General features: G+C 44.2%; 1 protein-coding gene across 1 annotated transcript in view; it reads right to left on the bottom strand.

Moving 5' to 3' along the window:
• LOC111964786 (protein diaphanous homolog 1-like) overlaps positions 1-19,186 on the bottom strand; it is a 132,973-nt gene that overhangs the window by 15,001 nt on the left and 98,786 nt on the right. Inside the window, 8 exon segments of the mRNA XM_070443844.1 lie at positions 254-386; positions 867-1,031; positions 1,275-1,399; positions 2,360-2,489; positions 2,759-2,998; positions 3,311-3,412; positions 3,594-3,688; positions 3,794-3,892. Of these exon segments, the coding sequence (XP_070299945.1) occupies positions 254-386; positions 867-1,031; positions 1,275-1,399; positions 2,360-2,489; positions 2,759-2,998; positions 3,311-3,412; positions 3,594-3,688; positions 3,794-3,892 (1,089 nt within the window).

Raw genomic sequence — 19,186 nt, 5'->3', positions numbered from 1 at the left:
GCTCTTCTCTCTCGCTCTGTGCAGAGATCCTCTATATTAGATTATCTTAGGTCTGCTGTGGATTACTGGAGAACACACACACACACACACACACACACACACACACACACACAAACACAGATCCCGCAGTACAGTGGGCTCTGACTGCCCCCAACTGGTATCAAGGAGAAGTTCAGTTCACAAAACATCCTCCCCCCCACACACCTATCCACCCCCACACGTTGACCCACTCCTCTCCCACAGACACTCTGACCTTCGTTGAGGTCCAGTTGYTGGCTTCTCTTCTGTTTCTCCTCCTTCTCCCTGTCAGCCTTCTCTCTGGCCAGCTTTGCTCTCTTGATCTTCTCCTCCGCCTCCCTCCTCTTCGCATTCTCCTTCACCGCTTGCTGAAGGGGACATGGACACAAGCGACGGTGAGTGCGTGTGTATGCAGAGAGAGAGAGCGAGTGCTCAAAAAGCGCGACACGGAGAAACACTTCAAGAGTTGGCCGCGTGCCAAGACAACCGGGTCAAACAAGCCAGCACCTGCACCTGTAGGATCACGGAGCTCTCTTAGTAAACCACAGTCGCAGTTAAAACGGTTTAAAACGCGACCGACGCGTCACGTCAGCCGTTACGGACGAGATGTCAACACTAGGAACAAGTGGATAAACCTGTCCCCCCAGTTTCCCCTTCCTCCCTCTTCCCTCTAATGTGTTTGTTTAGGCTAAGAGGGAACTGATAAGAAATAACTGTCGACTACACCTGCCTACTAACACAGTAAATATTACTTGCACAGACAGGTGRGGAGAAACGGCGCAGTCCGCTATCGACTTCAGTGTGTGGAATTTTAATCCGAAACGAGAGACACCCGTGCGCACACTCACCTGGAACATGTTCTTGAAGTTGTTGAGGTCGCCAAAGAACTCTTCCACAGAAATCTTGCGAGGGTCGAACACAAAGTAGTCCCCCAGGTCAGAGTACTGCTTCTCCATGTTCTTATGCATCATGTCCAACTTCTCATACTGCTCTCTGGCACTGCCCACGAAGCTGTGAGGAACAGCGTTAAGGAACACACGGCCCAGCGAACACACAGAGGCCTACATACTCACACACGTTCCGCACGGAAGACCTGGCCTGCAGGAAATGACATCAGAGGATGTCTCCGTCGTAGGATGTGTGGAGCTCCTTAGAAACAACACTTTACACATACTTGTATTGGATCAGAGGAAGTGAAAATGACTTTGAGTTAAGTTGGACTTAGAGTGAATGTGATTTGCAGTAGTAAAGGATATATTCATTTTCTCTATGAACATGTCCCTGTCACTCTGTGGAGGAGGGAAGGTCTCCAGGTCTTTGTCCAGACTCTTCAGCGCACGKCCCATCTGCTCCAAGTTCTTCTGCAGAGTCTCAGCCGACACTGGCACAGGGGTCAGAGGGGAAAGGGCAACACGTGTCATGAAAGGCAAGGGGATGAGGAAAGAAAACAAGGAAAGGAAAACTGTGTTGGAATATTTGCATCCACCCCCCCCCTAGTTCTGAGGGTAGGTGTTAGGTGTAGTCTAGGGTTGGGCAATAGCATTTACGATAGCATGGTCTAGTGTCTTATTGACAGACAGCCATCGCCGATGGTGATGTGACAGGTGATGGTTTAGCCCAATGAAAACTTGACTGGCGCCGGGCAGGCCTAAGGAACCGAGTCGGTCAGCACACGAGTAATCTGCCGGGTCCTATTTGCTATTGCCCTATTTCAATAAACAGCCTGTTACGCAAGCCTACAGAACGCAACAGAGTAAAGTAGGCTAGACGCAGGYGAACATTTCACCAAAGCGGCGCAAAATGTCCAGTCAGAATGCTGCTTCTCTAGCTCTGTAGGATGCATAGACCTTATAGCTCAAAGCTATTCCGTTTTTTTATTTTTATAACGAACACTCCTTAACTATATTGGGTCTAGCTGTWAAAAAAAAAAAGAACGCAGGCTATATTATAATTTTGGGGGGAATTACAAGCTTCAAGTTTAAGCCAATTAACAAATAAATGATCCGTGCGGGAAAAAATCCATCTCAAAAAACAAAACAAAATGGCCAATAACCTATACTCCTACTAGGCCTATCTTAAAAGCTTAAAGACAAATGTAAGTTATGAACAGTAGCCTAATTCCTAAATATTCTAATAGTCCTAAAGTTGCCGCTTTCAAAAAGAACAAGAATGAAACAAGTCTACAGGCCGAGGCTATAGAACAAAATAAATATTAAGAGAGGAAGCAAAACAAGTATTATGAAGCACGAGGACGGAGGACTTTGCTTCTATCCAGTTGATCACGATAGSTCAACGGTTGACGTCGCCCGACCCTAGTGTGGTCCATGGTTGTCGTGGTTACCTCGGCTGGCCTTCTCCACGTGGATGAGCTCGTCTGGGAAGGTCATGACGTCGGGATACTGCTCCTGACAAACGTCAGCCAGGAAGTGCAGCAGCGTCTGCTTCAGGTCAGCTGTCTTGGTGTCCCGCAGCTGATTGGACAGAGGGTCAGAGAGCAAATCAGACAAACGTTTTATCCCCCTCCCTTTTAAAACCCTTAATGCAGTCTGTTTATCACATCCATTTTGTCCTAACCCTTTAGATATGCGGTTGTGCCTGTGTGRCGTGTTCATTTATGTGTGTAGATCTCTCTCCCTCTATCACCTTGCAGAAGTAGCGGATATTGAATCTGAAGGCCTCTGAGTGACGTGCGTGTGTGGTTATGTACACCTGTGTGTGTCTCTCTCTCTCTCACACACACCTTGCAGAGGTAGCTGATGCTGAATCCGAAGGCCTTGGCGTTGCGGGAACCGGCGTTCATGTAGTTGCCCACCAGCAGGATGATCTGCAGCAGCTGGGAGAAGGTGGYGCTCTTCCTCAGCTCCTCGCAGGCCGCCGTCACGGACACCACGTCCGGCTTGATGTTGTTCAGCTGCTCCTCAAACTGCAGCCGGAACAAGATGGCCGTCAGCCGAGGCTTCAGCCGCTTCACCGTCGACATCTGGAGGCGGGAGAGAAGGGCGTGTTGGAGACCACGACAGACACAAGAGGTAAARGTGTGTTATCAATGATTTCTGAAGCATCTTTTTAGTGCTTATGATAAAGCCTTTTATAAGTTATGTTTCCTTTAAAGTGGGACGGGAGGGATTGTAATTCCKGGTAGTGTTTGACTAGGGTCAATGGGTTTGTGTGTGTGGTTGGCTAGTTCGTGTATTCCAAGYCTAATGTGTTACGCTATGGGTTATTCAGGCCAATCAGAGCTTTATTAATGCCTCATTTTCCCCACATAATAGCGTGTGTGTTCTGTTCTCACCACGACTCCAAACTGCTCGGCCTCTGCCAGGTCTTCATACTCGTCTTTCATCTCACCCAGAACATTCAGCGTCTCCTGTTCAGGCAGCTGCTTGATAAGATTCTACACAGACAGAGAGACACAGAGAGACACAGAGACAGAGCGAGATAGAGAGMGCATTAATTTACACACAGGACGAATACAACATTTGAATGCAGAAAAACGCACGCATAGGAAACACTGACTCGGCTCACGTTCAGCCAGCAAGCCAGACAGACAAAGACACCCTCTCTCTGGTCTGTACCTGCACCATGGACTCAGAGAGCAGCTTCTCGTTGATCTCCAGGATGATGTTCTTGATCTCCTCGTAGGGCAGACGGAACGAGCCCAGGAAGATGGCTGAAACACACAGCCAGTCAGAGCTCACACACACACAACAACAACGCTAGATCCTTTGCTGCATTGTAACCCTGAGAAGCTGAACATAGTGGAGACGATACTCACAAAGGTTCTGAGATGATTTGGAGTCCAACACCTTCAACTCTTTCACCTTCTTCTTCTGGGTTGTTTTCTTGTCCTCCTCGTCTTCCTGGTCTTTCTTAGCTATTCACAGAGACACAGAGAGAGACAGAGACAGAGAGAGAGAGAGACAGAAAGAAACAGAGAAAGAGAGACAGAGAGAAACAGGGAGGTTGGGGTGAAGAATTTATATTGTTAATATTTGGTCCTCAGTAGCTCACTTGGTAGAGCACGGCAACTAAGTCACTTTAGATAAAAGTGTCTGCTAAAATGGCAAGAGGACTCATGTCAATCCCGAGGCACATTTCAACTGGAGGGAGGAGAGAGATGGCGCGCAAGAGGGTAAGGAAAAGGAATATAGTAGGAGAGGAGGCCAAGGTGACCATTTTAAAGCATATGACAAGGAAAACTGAAAGAGTGATATAACAGAGGAGACAAGAGAAACAGTATGATAGAAATAGAGGGGGGGGGGGGGGGGGTGGATGTAGATAGAGGCTGGCAGGGAGAGATGCCCTTTTCGTGTGTCTCCCACCTCCAGCTGTAGAACGTCATGGAGGTGTTGGGAGCATTGTAACGTTACACCTCGGAGTAGACGGGAGAAACAGCCCTCCACCACCACGGGGGAAGAATTTTCACTTCGCACAAGGCTACTGGACATAGTTCTCATGCAGATGGACACGGAGGGCTCGGAGGCAGGCACAAAGCAGCAGCGAACACACCACCATACACACTCAAACTGTTGGGACACGGGTCAGGAACTTGTCTGTGGGGAGTGTGTGTACTTCTGGGTTGAGTTCAGTGTGTTGGACACACACACATACAACAAAAATTGCACAAAATAATTTAGCTAACAGGGATCTTGATCCAGGAAGCGATTGAATGTCTCTGCTGTAACCAAGAAGCTTGATCTTGCCAAGTTAGCAAGCTTCAGCCCTGAGCTTGATATCATTTATTTGACACATCTTAGATTTCTTATGGTTATACTTAACTTATAGTTAGTTATAAGCAGTGGCATAGCATGCAGTCCCCCCCAAAAAATAAATGACTATTTTTTAAATGGTTTTTGAAAATCACAGTCGGTATTTCGAAATATACCGTACAGTGCATTCGGAAAGTATTCAGACACCTTGACTTTTACCACATTTTGTTACGTTACAGCCTTATTCTAAAATGGCCGCCCGGCTAAACTGAGCAATCGGGGGAGAAGGGCCTTGGTCAGGGAGGTGACCAATAATCCGATGGTCACTGACAGACCTCCAGAATTCCTCTGTGGATATGGGAGAACCTTCCAGAAGGACGACCATCTCTGCAGCACTCCACCATTCAAGTCTTTATGGTAGAGTGGCCAGACTGAAGCCACTCCTCAGTAAAAGGCACATGACAGTCCGCTTGGAGTTTGCCAAAAGACAYCTAAAGACTCTCAGACAATGAGAAACAAGATTCTCTGGTGTGATGAAAACAAGATTGAACTCTTTGGCCTGAATGCCAAGCGTCGCGTCTGGAGGAACCCTGGCACCAACCCTACGGTGAAGCATGGTGGTGGCAGGGACTGGGATACAAGGCGGGATTGACGGAAAGATGAACGGAGCCAAGTACAGAGAGATCCTTGATGAAAACCTGCTCCAGAGTGCTCAGGACCTCAGRCCGGGGCAAAGGTTCAMCTTCCAACAGGACAATGACCCTAAGCACACAGCCACCACAACGCAGGAGTGGCTTCGGGACAAGTCTCTGAATGTCCTTGAGTGGCCCAGCCAGAGCCCGGACTTGAACCTGATCGAACATCTCTGAAGACCTGAAAATAGCTGTGCAGCGACGCTCCCCATCCAACCTGACAGAGCTTGAGAGGATCTTCAGAGAAGAATGGGAGAAAGACCCCAAATACAGGTGTGCCAAGCTTGTAGCATCATACCCAAGAAGACTCAACGCTGTAATTGCTGCCAAAGATGCTTTAACAAAGTACTGAGTAAAGGGTCTGAATAGTTATGTAAATATGATATTTAAGTTAATAAACCTGCAAAATTGTAACAAAAAAAGGTCAGTCAATCCGGAAAATGTCAAGAACTTTAAAAGTTTCTTCCACAATCACCCGACCTCAACTCAATTGAGATGGTTTGGGATGAGTTGGACCGCAGAGTTAAGGAAAAGCAGCCAACAACTCCTTCAAGACTGTTGGAAAAGCATTCCAGGTGAAGCTGGTTGAGAGAATGCCAAGAGTGTGCAAAGCTGTCATCAAGGCAAAGGGTGGCCATTTTGAAAAAACTCAAATATATTTAGATTTGTTTAACACTTYTTTGGTTACTACATGATTCCATATTTGTTATTTCATTGTTTTGATGTCTTCACTATTATTTCACAATGTAGAAAATAGTAAAAATAAAGAAAAACCCTGGAATGAGTAGGTGTGTCCAAACTTTTGACTGGTATTGTATATATATAACTACTACAACAGTACCACTACAACAGTACCACTACTACCCTTACTACTACTACCACTATAGTATTACCATTACTACTACAGTGCTACCACTATTACTACCACCACCACCAACTACCACTACAACAGTACTACCACTACAACAGTACTACCACAGTACTACCAATACAACGGTACTACCACAAAAAACAGTACTACCACTAAAACAGTACTACCACTACAACAGTACTACCACTACAACAGTACTACCACTACAACAGTACACTGTATTATAACAAAGAGCAGGCCTTTGTCTGAGGCCCCTCTCTGTCTGTCTCTCACACTCCACCACTCACAGCCACCACTGAACATCATTGTTTGTTTCACTTGGCATCATGACCTCCTGTAAGCATCTTTGTCACTCGTCTGCTGTCTGTGGGTAGCATATGTGTTTTCCCTGTGTGACAACAAGCATATGTTGTCTTTGTATGTACCTAATGTACTGTGTGTGTTTGTGTGTTTGCGTGTCTGAGTGTGCTGTCTGTATTGTCAATAGGAATCATAAACACCATTGTGTCTCTCACACTCTGTCCTGGAGCCTACAGAGAGCAGGAAGACTATCAGGATATCCATCGTTACACACACGGACAAAGACAAACACACAGGGACATAGACACACACACAATCAGAGAGACAAATAGAGATGGACATACATTATATATACAAAAGTATGTGGACACCCCTTCAAATTAGTGGATTTGGCTTATTCAGCCAAACCCGTTCCTGACAGGTGTATAAAATCGAGCACACTGCCATGCAATCTCCATAGACAAACATTGGTAGTGGAAATGCGTTCAATGAACTGATGAATCACTCTTCACCATCTGGCAGTCCGACAGACGAATCTGGGTTTGGCGGATGCCAGGAGAAAGCTACCTACCCGAATGCATAATGCCAACTGTAAAGTTTGGTGGAGKAGGAATAATGGTCTAAGCTTTTTTTCCTGGTTCAGGCTACGCCCCTTAGTTCCAGTGAAGGGAAATCGTAACGCTACAGCATACAATGACATTCTAGGCAATTGTGAATTGGAACACAGACTGCGAGCCAGGCCTAATCACCCAACATCAGTGCCCAACCTCAATAATGCTTGTGGCTGAATGGAAGTCCCCACAGTAATGTTCAAACATCTAGTGGAAAGAAGAGTGGAGGCTGTTATAGCAGCAAAGTGGAGACCAACTCCATATTAATGCCCATGACTTTGGAATGAGATGTTCGGCGAGCAGGTGTCCACATACTTTTGGTCACGTAGAGAGCGAGAGCGCGAGACAGAGCGAGAGAACAGGGGATGAGGGAGAGTATGAGAGAAGAGAGAGGGGATGAGAGTGTGGTCTTACGCTTATTATAGTGCATGATGCGGTCTAGCCAATCAGAGCACAGCCCTCTGATAAGCTTTCCTATGACGTTGTCATCACTGATTTATAAAACGGGTCCTAGGCCGAGGCCAAAAGGGGCCCTAGGCCGAGGCCAAAAGGGGCCCTAGGCAGAGGCCAAAAGTTGCCCTAGGCCGAGGCCAAAAGGGGCCCTAGGCCGAGGCCAAAAGGGGCCCTAGGCCGAGGCCAAAAGGGGCCCTAGGCCGAGGCCAAAAGGGGTCCTAGGCCGAGGGGAAAACGGCTGCACACATACAGGTTCTCATTTATGGTGCAATGGCACCCCTACTGGCCACTGATCACACCACTCACACGAAACTGCCACAATGGGGGGAGAACACTGACACACACATGGCATGTCCATTAGCAAACACACAAACATTCTTGTTTTATAGTACATGCTGTAGTTCTATTGCTCCCCACACGCACAAAGGGGACCCCCTAATCACCCCCCCCCCCGGTTAGCCCCACCAGAGCCCCCTGCCTCTCCAACAGCTGTCTGGCACTGAGACAAGTGTGTGTGTGTGTGTGTGTGTGTGTGTGTGTGTGTGTGTGTGTGTGCTCTCAAGTCTTTTCGTTACTGTTCAGCTAACATTACAAATCCATCTCCTGCTGCTTATCAAGAGAGAAACAAAGGAGAGGAGGGTTAAGGAGGAGAGCCAAGTCATGCAGTAGTTAAATAGTTCAAGCTTAAATAAAGGTTAAAAAATTGTGTGTGTCTGAGTGAGTGAGTGTCTGTACAAAAAGGAGACAGTTCAGGCCTGGTGACTGATAAACAGTTATTCATCCCCCCATCCTCTTCTCTCTCTCTTCCCTTCCTCTCTCACTCCTTAAAAGGATAGAATCTGTGTGAGGAGGTGACGGCTCGCTGCCTTGGAGCGAAGAATGAAAAATGAAAAAAAAGAAACAGGAAAGAACATAAATCAACCCCTTCCCAGAGAGAAACGCTCTCTTATTTCATCTATTTCCCTCTCCTTCATTCCCTCTCCTCTTTCATTCTCTCATTACCACTCCCTGCATGCGGAGTAGACTGGACCAAGGTTATTTTTGTTCTAAAAGCKTACAGATGGCAGAGTCCATTGTGTGTGTATGGAGGAAAAGAGTGGCTCATGACACACCTCTACTGGCCAGCTGGGAGAAGTGCACTCAACATTATATAACTTGAATACAACTTCCCCCCCCCATAAAACATTCTTCTGCCCYGAGTTTCTCCCCAGCTAGAAGTGGAGGAGAGGGTTTTTAGGTTTCGGGAGTCACATTCTTAATGTTTGGACTGAGAGGCTCCTGATATTATGCTTCTACATGTCTAGCTTCCATACAACACACGCAACACACTTTTTCTCCTGTTTACAAACTCTTGAACTTCACGACCTTAATTCAATATGTTTAGACTGGAAGCCTCACGCGTTCAATTTGAAAAATTAAGTTACTCTAAAAGTTTGAATGTACGTGACAAAGACCGGAGAGAAAATGGAGAACATGGGGGAGGGAGGGGGCTAAAAAGAGGCATGAGGTCTTTTGTCTAAACTTAACAGAAGGACAGCTGACAGAGACTTGGTCCCTTTAAACTTTAAATGTGCACATTATGCCACGGTGTGTGTGTGTGTGTGTGTGTGTGTTAAAGAGAGAAAGAATAGGGGGTTTCCAGGATAACCTCGGACTGAAAGAGCCCTTCATCCTGTTTTTCTTTCTGAAAGGAAGCAGAGAAAATGGATTCCTGGCAGTGCATGTGGAGCCCAACAGCAGATGGCTGGGTGGGGCAGGGGGGGGAAGGGAAGCAGGATGTGGGAGGGCCAGGCTGRGTGGGAGGGGTTAGGGGAGGGGCTAGGACTGTGCTCACTTGCGCACCCCTGGTGTCTGAACAGTGGGACTGCTTAAAATAATTACTCCACTGACCCAAAGCGCACACGTCATCTTATAAAGGCTGTATAAAGTCGAAAATAAATTCAACATCAAATTTCAAATCATGATAAAATGAGAAGGTCATTTATTTGTCATTTCCACCAGTCATCAGCTTGCATGTGTGCTCTGTGTGGTGATGGTATGGTAAAGACACATGACAAAAAGTACCATCTAGAGAACGTAAAATCTTTGTAAAAAGTCCAAACAATGAAGTTATATATGGTTGGAAGAGTAGGCCTAGTGTATACGTACAGACAACATATATTTATTTAAATTAATTACCTACATCATTGAATTAAGACACACAAGTCCCAAAACAGATTTGAAAAGTATACTAAAAGCCTCTACTCTAAAACTCAAATTAGACCTCTTCAATGCATTTCCGACCAAATCTCATAAAGTCTCAACATATTGCAGCTCTACATTTCATGTATTGCACCCTTATGGCACCCTTACATTTACACAATCTTTTAACATCTCCCTAGAACTACATACATATATATTTATTTTAAGCTTACTTTCTAATCATTGAACTAGCTGTGAGTACTGAGTGTACAAAAACATTAAGAAAACCTGCTCTTCCCATGACAAACTGACCAGGTGAATCCAGGTGAAAGCTACGATCCCTTATTGATGTCACTTGTTAAATCSACTTCAATCAGTGTAGATGAAGAGGAGACGGATTAAAGAAGCATTTTTAAGCCTTGAGAAATGGAATGTGTAGGTGTGCCCTTCAGAGGGTGAATGGGCAAGACGAAAGATGTAAGTGGTTTTGAGCGGGGTATGGTAGTAGGTACCACGCACCGGTTTGTGTCAAGAACTGCAATGCTGCTGTGTTTTCCCCACTCAACAGTTTCCCGTGTGTATCAAGAATGATCCACCACCCAAAGGACATCCAGCCAACTTGACACAACTGTGAGAAGCATTGGAGTCATCATGGACCAGCATCCCTATGGAACGCTTYCGACACCTTGTAGAGGTGGGCGGGTGGTGGTGGTGGGTGGGGGGGTGCAACTCAATATTAGGAAGGTGTTCTTAATGTTTTGTACACTTAGTGTATATGCCAGTGATCCATGTGCTGTTGAACAAAAGAGTCACTCATGTGGATGGCTGTATGTATGGTGATGCGTGGAGTATGAGCGACCTCTACTGGCTAAACCACAGTACTGTTTCTATAGTAATGTATCAGCCAACAGTAAGGAACACCACGGTCCTAGTGGTTACTACTCTGTAACTCTCTGTGAGAGTGACCCTGAGAGTTTATGAGAGGGTGTGTGTTGTAGAGAGAAAGGTTGCGTGTGTGTGTGTGTGTGTGTGTGTGTGTGTGTTATTCTCTCAGGGCCGTTCTGACCTCTCTCTGCTCTCCTGGCCATGAAGGTCTGCAGTGATGACGCACTCACACCATGCAGCCTGCATCAGTGATGAAGCACRCGCACACACACACACACACACACACACACACACACACACACACACRCTATTCAGCCTGCATCACTGATAAGGCACCACAGCTGACACACAGACTCAGATTCACCTTGAACTCATTCTCACTGCTGCCACAACCACATAAACAGCTCATAAACCCCCCTTTAAAACACCCAGACGATAGACATGGACACACACAGGGCGAGAAGAGGCAGTTAGAGGTTAGCTGTAATGCGCTACCACTGGCTGTGGTTATTAAATCAGCCCTATATCAGCCACTCTCCCTGGGACATGAGCTAAGATTTACTACTGCAATTACACCAGCTAATTAAAACAGAGCGAGAGAGAGAGAGAGGGGAGAGAGGAGAAAGGGAGAGAGAATAATAGGGAGTGTGTTTGCAAAATTAAGAGGGAGGAGAGGAGGACAGTTAAAGGGAGAGGGGGCCATAAAACGAGTCAAACAAAGGAAATGGAGAAAGAGGGAGGGAGAGAAAGAAAGGGTGAGGGAGAGAGAGAGAGAAAGAGGGAGGGAGAGAGAAAGGGTGAGGGCTATGTGCGCAAATGTTTCCTCTTCTCATCCACTTCACTTTGCCAGTGACCTTGAGTTCCACACAACCACACACACACATAAAATCACACACACCTCAGATTCATCCTCTCCCCATCCCTCCTTCACACTCCAGAGGACTCAGACAAGCCCAACCAGCGCTGGAGGGGGTTGACACTTGCTCGCCCGCTCGCCCACCCTCCATGTGTGTGTGTATATATGTGTGTATGTGTGTGGTGCTCCCAAATCCACTAGTGGTTGGTACACGGTGTGGAGCGCGAGCCGAGAGAGGACGTCCTTGAGGATGTAGTATTGGCCTTGCCGTCAATCGGCTCCCTCTAGGGTGGTTGACGGGGTACTGCAAGCTGTCTCAGAAAAGATTAGATAAATCGCAACACAACCGCATGACACTGACAGAGATTGTCATGTGGTAGTCATATAGACACCGTACACACACACACACACACACACACAGTGTTCTAACCCTCTAGGTAACAACCGCCTAGGGCTATGGAAGGGTTTGGTGCAGCACTTCTGTCGCTCTGAAATATTAACACGTTCATTCTGGACAGACACCAGGAAAGGAGAGAGGGAGAGGAAGAAAGCGGAAAAGGAAGCAGAGATAAAAAAGGGGAACGTGGAAAGAAACGGAGGGCTCCACGGTGTCATGCCACAGAGGAGGGCAGACATTCACTCTCTGTTAACACCCCCCCCCGTTCCCTTCCTCAGTCTCCATCTCCATCCGTCTGCTTATCCTCCCAGGCATCTCTCTCTGCTCCAGTGAGGAGGACAAAGGAAAGCACTCTCTCTCTCTCTCTCTCTAGCTCCCTCTAGCTCGCTTTCTCGGTCTCCTTGGGCTAGCCTCGCAGGCTTGATTAGCAGTCGCGAGTTGACCACATGGTGGAAACAGACTAACACGCGCACACGACGAATAGGAGGCAGAGAGACAGTTTCAGCGGGTTCCATAGGCCCCTGGGCTCTGCCTTTAGAAGACATGGGGGTGGGGAGAGGGATACTGCCCTATAAAATGTCACACACTGCTCGCAGGGCATGAAAAAAAAAAAACACACACACACACTTGAGAAAAAGATGTCAGATCTAAATGTCTTCTAGCCACCATAGAGACTTCTGTTCCTGTTATTGTCACTCTTGCTCTCTCTGCCAGTCTCAGGGTCTGGCCAGGGCTCACATAGGCACGGATGAAGAGGAGGAAGAATAGGGGGAGGGAGACGAGGAAGAAAGCAAGAATAGAGAAGGAGGGTATGGAGAGGAGATGAGGGGCGAGAGAGGGGGGGAAAGGGAGAGGGGTAAGAACGGGGACAGCCCCAGCGAGACCCGGCCTCAATCACAAGGATTAGCTCTGAACAGCCAGCTAGCGTCTCTGTCCGTCTGTCTGCCGCAGATGATCAGGAACAAGATTTAATCCAACTGCTAAAACGGGTGCCTGGCTCTCCTCTTTCATCCACATAAAGGGAACCTACATACAGTAGTGTAGCGTGTGTGTGTGTGTGTGTGTGTGTGTGTGTGTGTGTGTGTGTGTGTGTGTGTGTGTGTGTGTGTGTGTGTGTGTGTGTGTAGGGTTTCAGTCTTAACATTTTCCACTGGTTGCACTAGTGCTACTAAGTTTTTCCAGTTGGTGGCACCAGCCAATGATTTCGTTGCACCAGTTTCTTTCCCCCTCCCGGCATCACGCAATATAAACAACGAGTAGCATGTTGAACAGTCATTCACAGTGCTTTATTAAAACGTGCAATAGTCTACTGAGATGGTGTTCAAGAACAAAGGTGTTTCATCTCCTCAGGTTGTGGTTCAACATATCTTTTTTTAATATTCAACTTAATCCAGTGATTGTCATGCATTTTTGGGTTGCAAATTAGATTTATAATGAGCAAACAAATATAAAAACGCAACAATTTCGAATATTTTACTGAGTTACAGTTCATAGAAGGAAAATCGGTCAATTGAAATCAATTAATTAGGCCCTAATCTATGGGTTTCATATGACTGGGCAGGGGTGCAGCCGCTTGGCAGCCAGGCCCACACGCTGGGGAGACAGGCCCAGCCAWTCAGAATGAATTTTTYCCCCACATAAGGGCTTTATTACGGAAAGAAATACTCCCCCACCCCCCAACACATTACATGTATATTTTTGTTAAGTCAAAAATATATATATTTTACTGTTAAAATTGGGTTCTAGAAATTATGTAAATTTTGTTCAATCGAGATGAACTTGCCTGCATATTTATGTGCATTAATATCAATATCAAATATCTTGGTAATAAAATTGAGCAAAAAAATTTGAATTGAATTTTTTAAATTATACCTACAGAAAGCTGAGAACCTTCTCTTTAACTGTGACAACATGGTAGCTGTGTTTTCCCTGCAATTGGATTTGAAATGTTATACAATAACAACATTTTTCTTTCTCCTGGAGCATGTTTTTCTCCGGTAAAGGAAAGAGAGCGGCTGCTCAAAACAGCAGCAGTCCCGAGCAAAACAGGTATAGGGGCAAGCAGGCAGAGACTTTCAATACAGGAATCATGAGGATACCATACGTTATGAAATCATTGTTTTAGCCCCCCAAAAAATATTGTCACAGGGTCGCAAAATCCGTCTAAATGGTCACAGTCTGGAGCCCTGTGTGTGTGTGTTGTGCATGTGTGTGTGYAGTGTAACCATACAGCCTATATACTCTCTAGAGGAAAGTCCACTAAGTTCTCATCCCAGTGAGTCACACACACCATCAGGAGATCATGGACCCAGTGACTGCTAAGGTTTGGACCCAGTGACTGCTAAGGTTTGGACCCAGTGACTGCTAAGGTTTGGACCCAGTGACTGCTGAGGTTTGGACCCAGTGACTGTACTATTCTTCTTAGTTTTTTGGTCGCAAGTTCCTAAGGTTCCAAAGGACAAGAAAGGCTGTTCTGGCAGAGAGGAAAAAACTTGAGAGGAATAATTCCTCAAGAGGGACTTCTCTGAAGCCTGTGTGCCAGAGGTGAAAGAACTTATCCAGCTTATGAGCTGCCCGAGAGCGTGGGGACATTGCTTATATTGCTACTACAAGCTCATTGTCACCTCCCTCCCAAAAGCCTGGGAGGAGTGAGTAGAGCCAAAGCTTTGGGTCAGTAGCTTTCGGCCCACATCAACACACACACAGACTGACACAGTGCTGATTTGACTGACACTATTAGCTAACAATGTTTAATTGAATTTTTCTTCTCCATATCTATCTCCGATAAGCCACAAGGAAAAGGCTAAGAACGCCATATTATTATAGCAGTTGCCTTCAGGAAGTATCTGCACTACCTTCAGTGACCTTTTCAATTTTGTTGTGAAATTATGTTTTTCTATTTTTTTTTTTTTACAAATAATAAAATGAAATCTGGAAATGTCTTGAGTCAATAAGTATTCAGACCTTCTGTTATGGAACCCTACAATAAGTTAGGATAACATTTGCTTAAGCGTCACGTAAATAGTTGATGGACTCACTCTGTGTGCAATAATAATGTTTAACATAGATTTTGGATGACTACCTCATCTCTGTACGGCCACACAAAAAATTGTACTGTAAACGTCTGCGTCTAGCAAGTGAATTTCAAACACAGATTCCACCCACATTAAAAGATCATAAGGAGGGTTTCAATGCTCCATCAAGAAGGGCTATATTGGTGGATACTTATGGGTAAAAAAAGAAAACGACTTAGGGCATATTCTTTTGTTGAGCATGGTGAACCGTAATTATAAGGCTTTGGAAGGGTGTATCAATATCACCAGTCTACAAAATACGGCGTACCTTCCTCACTGGGCAGTAGCCCGGAGAGAAGGAACTCTCAGGGATTTCACCGATGAGGCCAATCGGTGCTTTAAAAACAGTTACGTAGTTTATGGCAGTGATAGAGCAAAAATGGAGGATGTATCACCACATTGTCATTGTTACTCCAAAATACTAACCTAATTGACGACGTGAAACGAAAGGGAGCCTGTCCTGAATTAAATTTAAAATTCCTAAACATGCATCTGTTGGACCACGGCATAAAGTAATACTTGCTTCAAAAAAATTTTGGAAAAGCATTACTTTTTTTGGCTGCAATACAAAGTGTTATGTTGGCAAATCCATATAACACTTACTGAGTACCCAATATTTCTCTATTTAATTTTACATATAATTCTGCTCCATTTTTCTAAAACATGATTTTACTTTGTCAATTACTGGAGTAGTGTGGTGTAAAAGAAAATCTCTTGCAATCCATTTTAAATCAAGGCTATAGCACAAGCCACCATGGAATAATAAGGGGTTATATGAATACTCTTCTGAAGGCACTGTATTGTAGCCTTAGAAATCAGGTAAGTAGGAAATGAGTAACTTGCTAAATCGGTATACATTCATAATACTGGCATGCTCTACCTCACTTCGTACATGATTTATTTGATTGAACAGAGTAAGCATATAGGGGTGTAACTCTAAAGGAAAGACGGAATAATAGCCTATAGGGGAGGTGTTGCCTTGTATAATATTTTCAGACAATAGTTCCTGTCAGAAACTTAGAGAGTTTTGTCGACAGTGGTTGTGTTGGCAGTTCCCTACCTATCTCAATTACCCTTTTTCTTTGTGGGGTGCTAACTTTTCCGCCCAAAGTAGCTAGACATCAGTAATTTGGACATCATATGTGTGCAATGCTCGGATATTGTGTTGTGATTTAACAGAGAGATCTTTTTTCTCTCAAAAGGAAGCTTTCTACCTGTGACTAATGCTGTATACGACCAGGTTTATCACTCAACCACTACAGTGCATACAATAGTGGTTGGATCTGTTACATAACTTGTATGATCATCTCTTCACTAATCTGCAGAGCTTTGCTCCAAGCAATACCAGTCCTCCATTGGCTGTACCGTGACCGCATCAACCATTGACCTCACCCTTTTAAATAGCGCACAGCAATTCCGGATGTAGCTCATATTATCAGTGCTTAACTGGTCTATATAAGGTTAAAGGTATCATGACCAGCATTCTACATTCAACTCTAGATATACACTCTGCCTATGGAGTATCCTATCCGACTGTATCCAGAAAAAAAGAAAGTATATTTACTCATCGAAGTTCATTATGGGTTAATGGAATTGTACTGAAAATATGGCACTGACGTAGGCCTACAACTCTCAATGTCAGCATGGATATAATATTAACTCCTGCAGGATATGCATTTCTTGCAGTGAATTATTATACGCAAAAATTCTATTTTATCTTTGTTAGGGCAGCAGGAGTGAGAAATCTGATTTTTTCTTTTCAAGGATCTCTTGAGAAAATGCACAATGCCCATGTCATGTGTTATCTTCACATTACTGATTATGTCACGCAATGTGAGCCGATTTCAAACGCACATAAAGATATGCATTCCAAGACGACTGATTAATTATCATGAATGTGGTTTGTCAGTTTTCCGTCGCTTGTAATCTTCCTTATTTTGAAACTGGTCAATTACTTTTTGCACAGGACCAATTTTTCTATCGTTTGGCGGTTATTATGGGGCGTTTTGTCCCGGTCCCTAACACACAAAAACAACAACTTTCTGTTTGTATTGAACTACATTACTAATGGCATCATTCTAATACGATGACTAGACATTATTACTGGTTTGGAGCAACTACTATTATTGAATCTTCTGGGGGCAAGCAAGGTTATGAACAGAAGAGAAGCTCGCCATGTATCTAAGATAGTTGATAAACAAATGGCGCTACGAAATATGATGGACCTTTGGCGATTTTAAGTGTAAATCCTGGTGAGCCAAAAACAAAAAAAAAGTGGTATGTATGCGCAGCAAGCCCAACAGGACTTAAGACAATACATTACATTGCACTATCCACACTGCTACACTGAACTATCAGCGGAGCTTGTCTGGCGTGACGTTTCATTCAGCCTCATTTAGCTGTCTTTAAAAAAAACATAGCTGATTGGCTTTTATCTATTAATTTCCCTCTTCATTATTTATCTTCAATGACAAGATTGAAAAGGATTTGTTCCCAGTAGATTGGTGACTTGATTCATGATGACTGCTAGATGATTTTGAATGTATGATGTTGAATGATCAGTCCAATCAAGCTACTGTAGATATAAGCACGTGATTTGACTTCGTAATTTTTATCTGTGGCCATGACCTTGAGCCTTCTTGGATGGGAACATCATTCTATGTATACTCTATGGCACCCTCAAGGGCTACAGAATTTTAGAGGGCTTTGCCCTTAGCCTTGGCAGTGACGTCGGTGTCCTCATGCATTCTTGACAGAACTACTGAGGAGTCAACAATCACGGCGGCAACACTCCGTTTTTTGTCGCTGCTAGGCATCGCCCCACCTTATCAAAGAACAACTTGAGCTAAGGCGCTGAACCACCTTGCATTTTGGAGCTTCCTTATTAAGAAAAACAAACAAGAGACCTTGTATATGCAGCTTTGATTTAACTCAATGTATATACTAATTATTTTTTAGAATTCTGTTTTTTGCCAACTGAACGTTTAATTGTAACGGATGTGAAATGGCTAGCTAGTTGCATACTGTTACATTAATGCAAAAGAAACTACAAAATCAGGCAGCCTTTCTTTTTTACTTATTTTTTGCAAACAATTTGTGGGGCTCAAAACTTTGCTTGTAATGATCCGTTGTTAACATTCGTGGCCCTGATTGGCCTACAGAATGTCGGACAATTACAATAAGAAGAAACTTTACATTAGTAACTTTTAAATTGATCAGTAGGTCTAAATATTAGGGTGGAGTCAAATTGCAGCAGGTAGCCTAACTTTTTGAAGTGATTTGTTTAACATCAGATGAAAATAATGCATTCACAACAACACATATGATATGCAAACTGAACCTGCCCAAACTAGACAAACAACATAACGGGCTAATTTAACATGCCACAGTACACCGTTTTAGATCAGCAATATCCCAGGTATCTAGCCGGGTTTCTTTATAACCGGGAAATCAGTTTTTCAGGTTTTGTTAAGGTATACATGATGTTTAGAAAACAAATACTTTGAGTATTCCAAATAATACGGGATATTGGTGTGAAGTAAAACGTGGTCCTGTGACATTATATAAGGAAACCCAAAGTGACAAAGGTTTTTGGGCTAAGTAATTTTAAGAGAAACTACATTAAAACCTATAGCAATCTTTTGTTGAAATATGTAGTTGGTCTGATGTGTATGAGGAAGTGAATCCAAATGCAGTTTACTTAAGTTATTCTGTTGCTAATTGTTGACAACTACTTGGGAGAACTGTTAGAGCCCTGGATTGAATGATTAATTGAAAAATTTATATGGTTAAGGAATTGTGCAAAAATAGGTGGCAACAAGTCAGGCTGCTCATCTGATTGGTTTGACACCTCGTAATTGAAAAAGTTTGTGTTACTAACTTTAACAAGTAAGAAGAAATTATAATACCTAACCTAATATAATGACATATAAGGCACAATGGAAAAAGGACATTGGAGTATTAAATGATATCGTGGGAGAAAACCCGAATTCATCCCTCCATCGTTCATTGAAGTTTGATCGGTAATTTATAAAAACCTTTCGATAATTGCAATCATTTCAATGAATACTTCAACTAGTAAAATGGTCAAACCTTAGAGTGAAAATGTCAATCAAATTTTATTGTAATTAAAGATCTAA

Source organism: Salvelinus sp. IW2-2015, linkage group LG6.1, assembly GCF_002910315.2.
Source record: "Salvelinus sp. IW2-2015 linkage group LG6.1, ASM291031v2, whole genome shotgun sequence".
Taxonomy (NCBI): domain Eukaryota; kingdom Metazoa; phylum Chordata; class Actinopteri; order Salmoniformes; family Salmonidae; genus Salvelinus; species Salvelinus sp. IW2-2015.
This window is presented reverse-complemented; position numbering and strand designations above follow the sequence as displayed.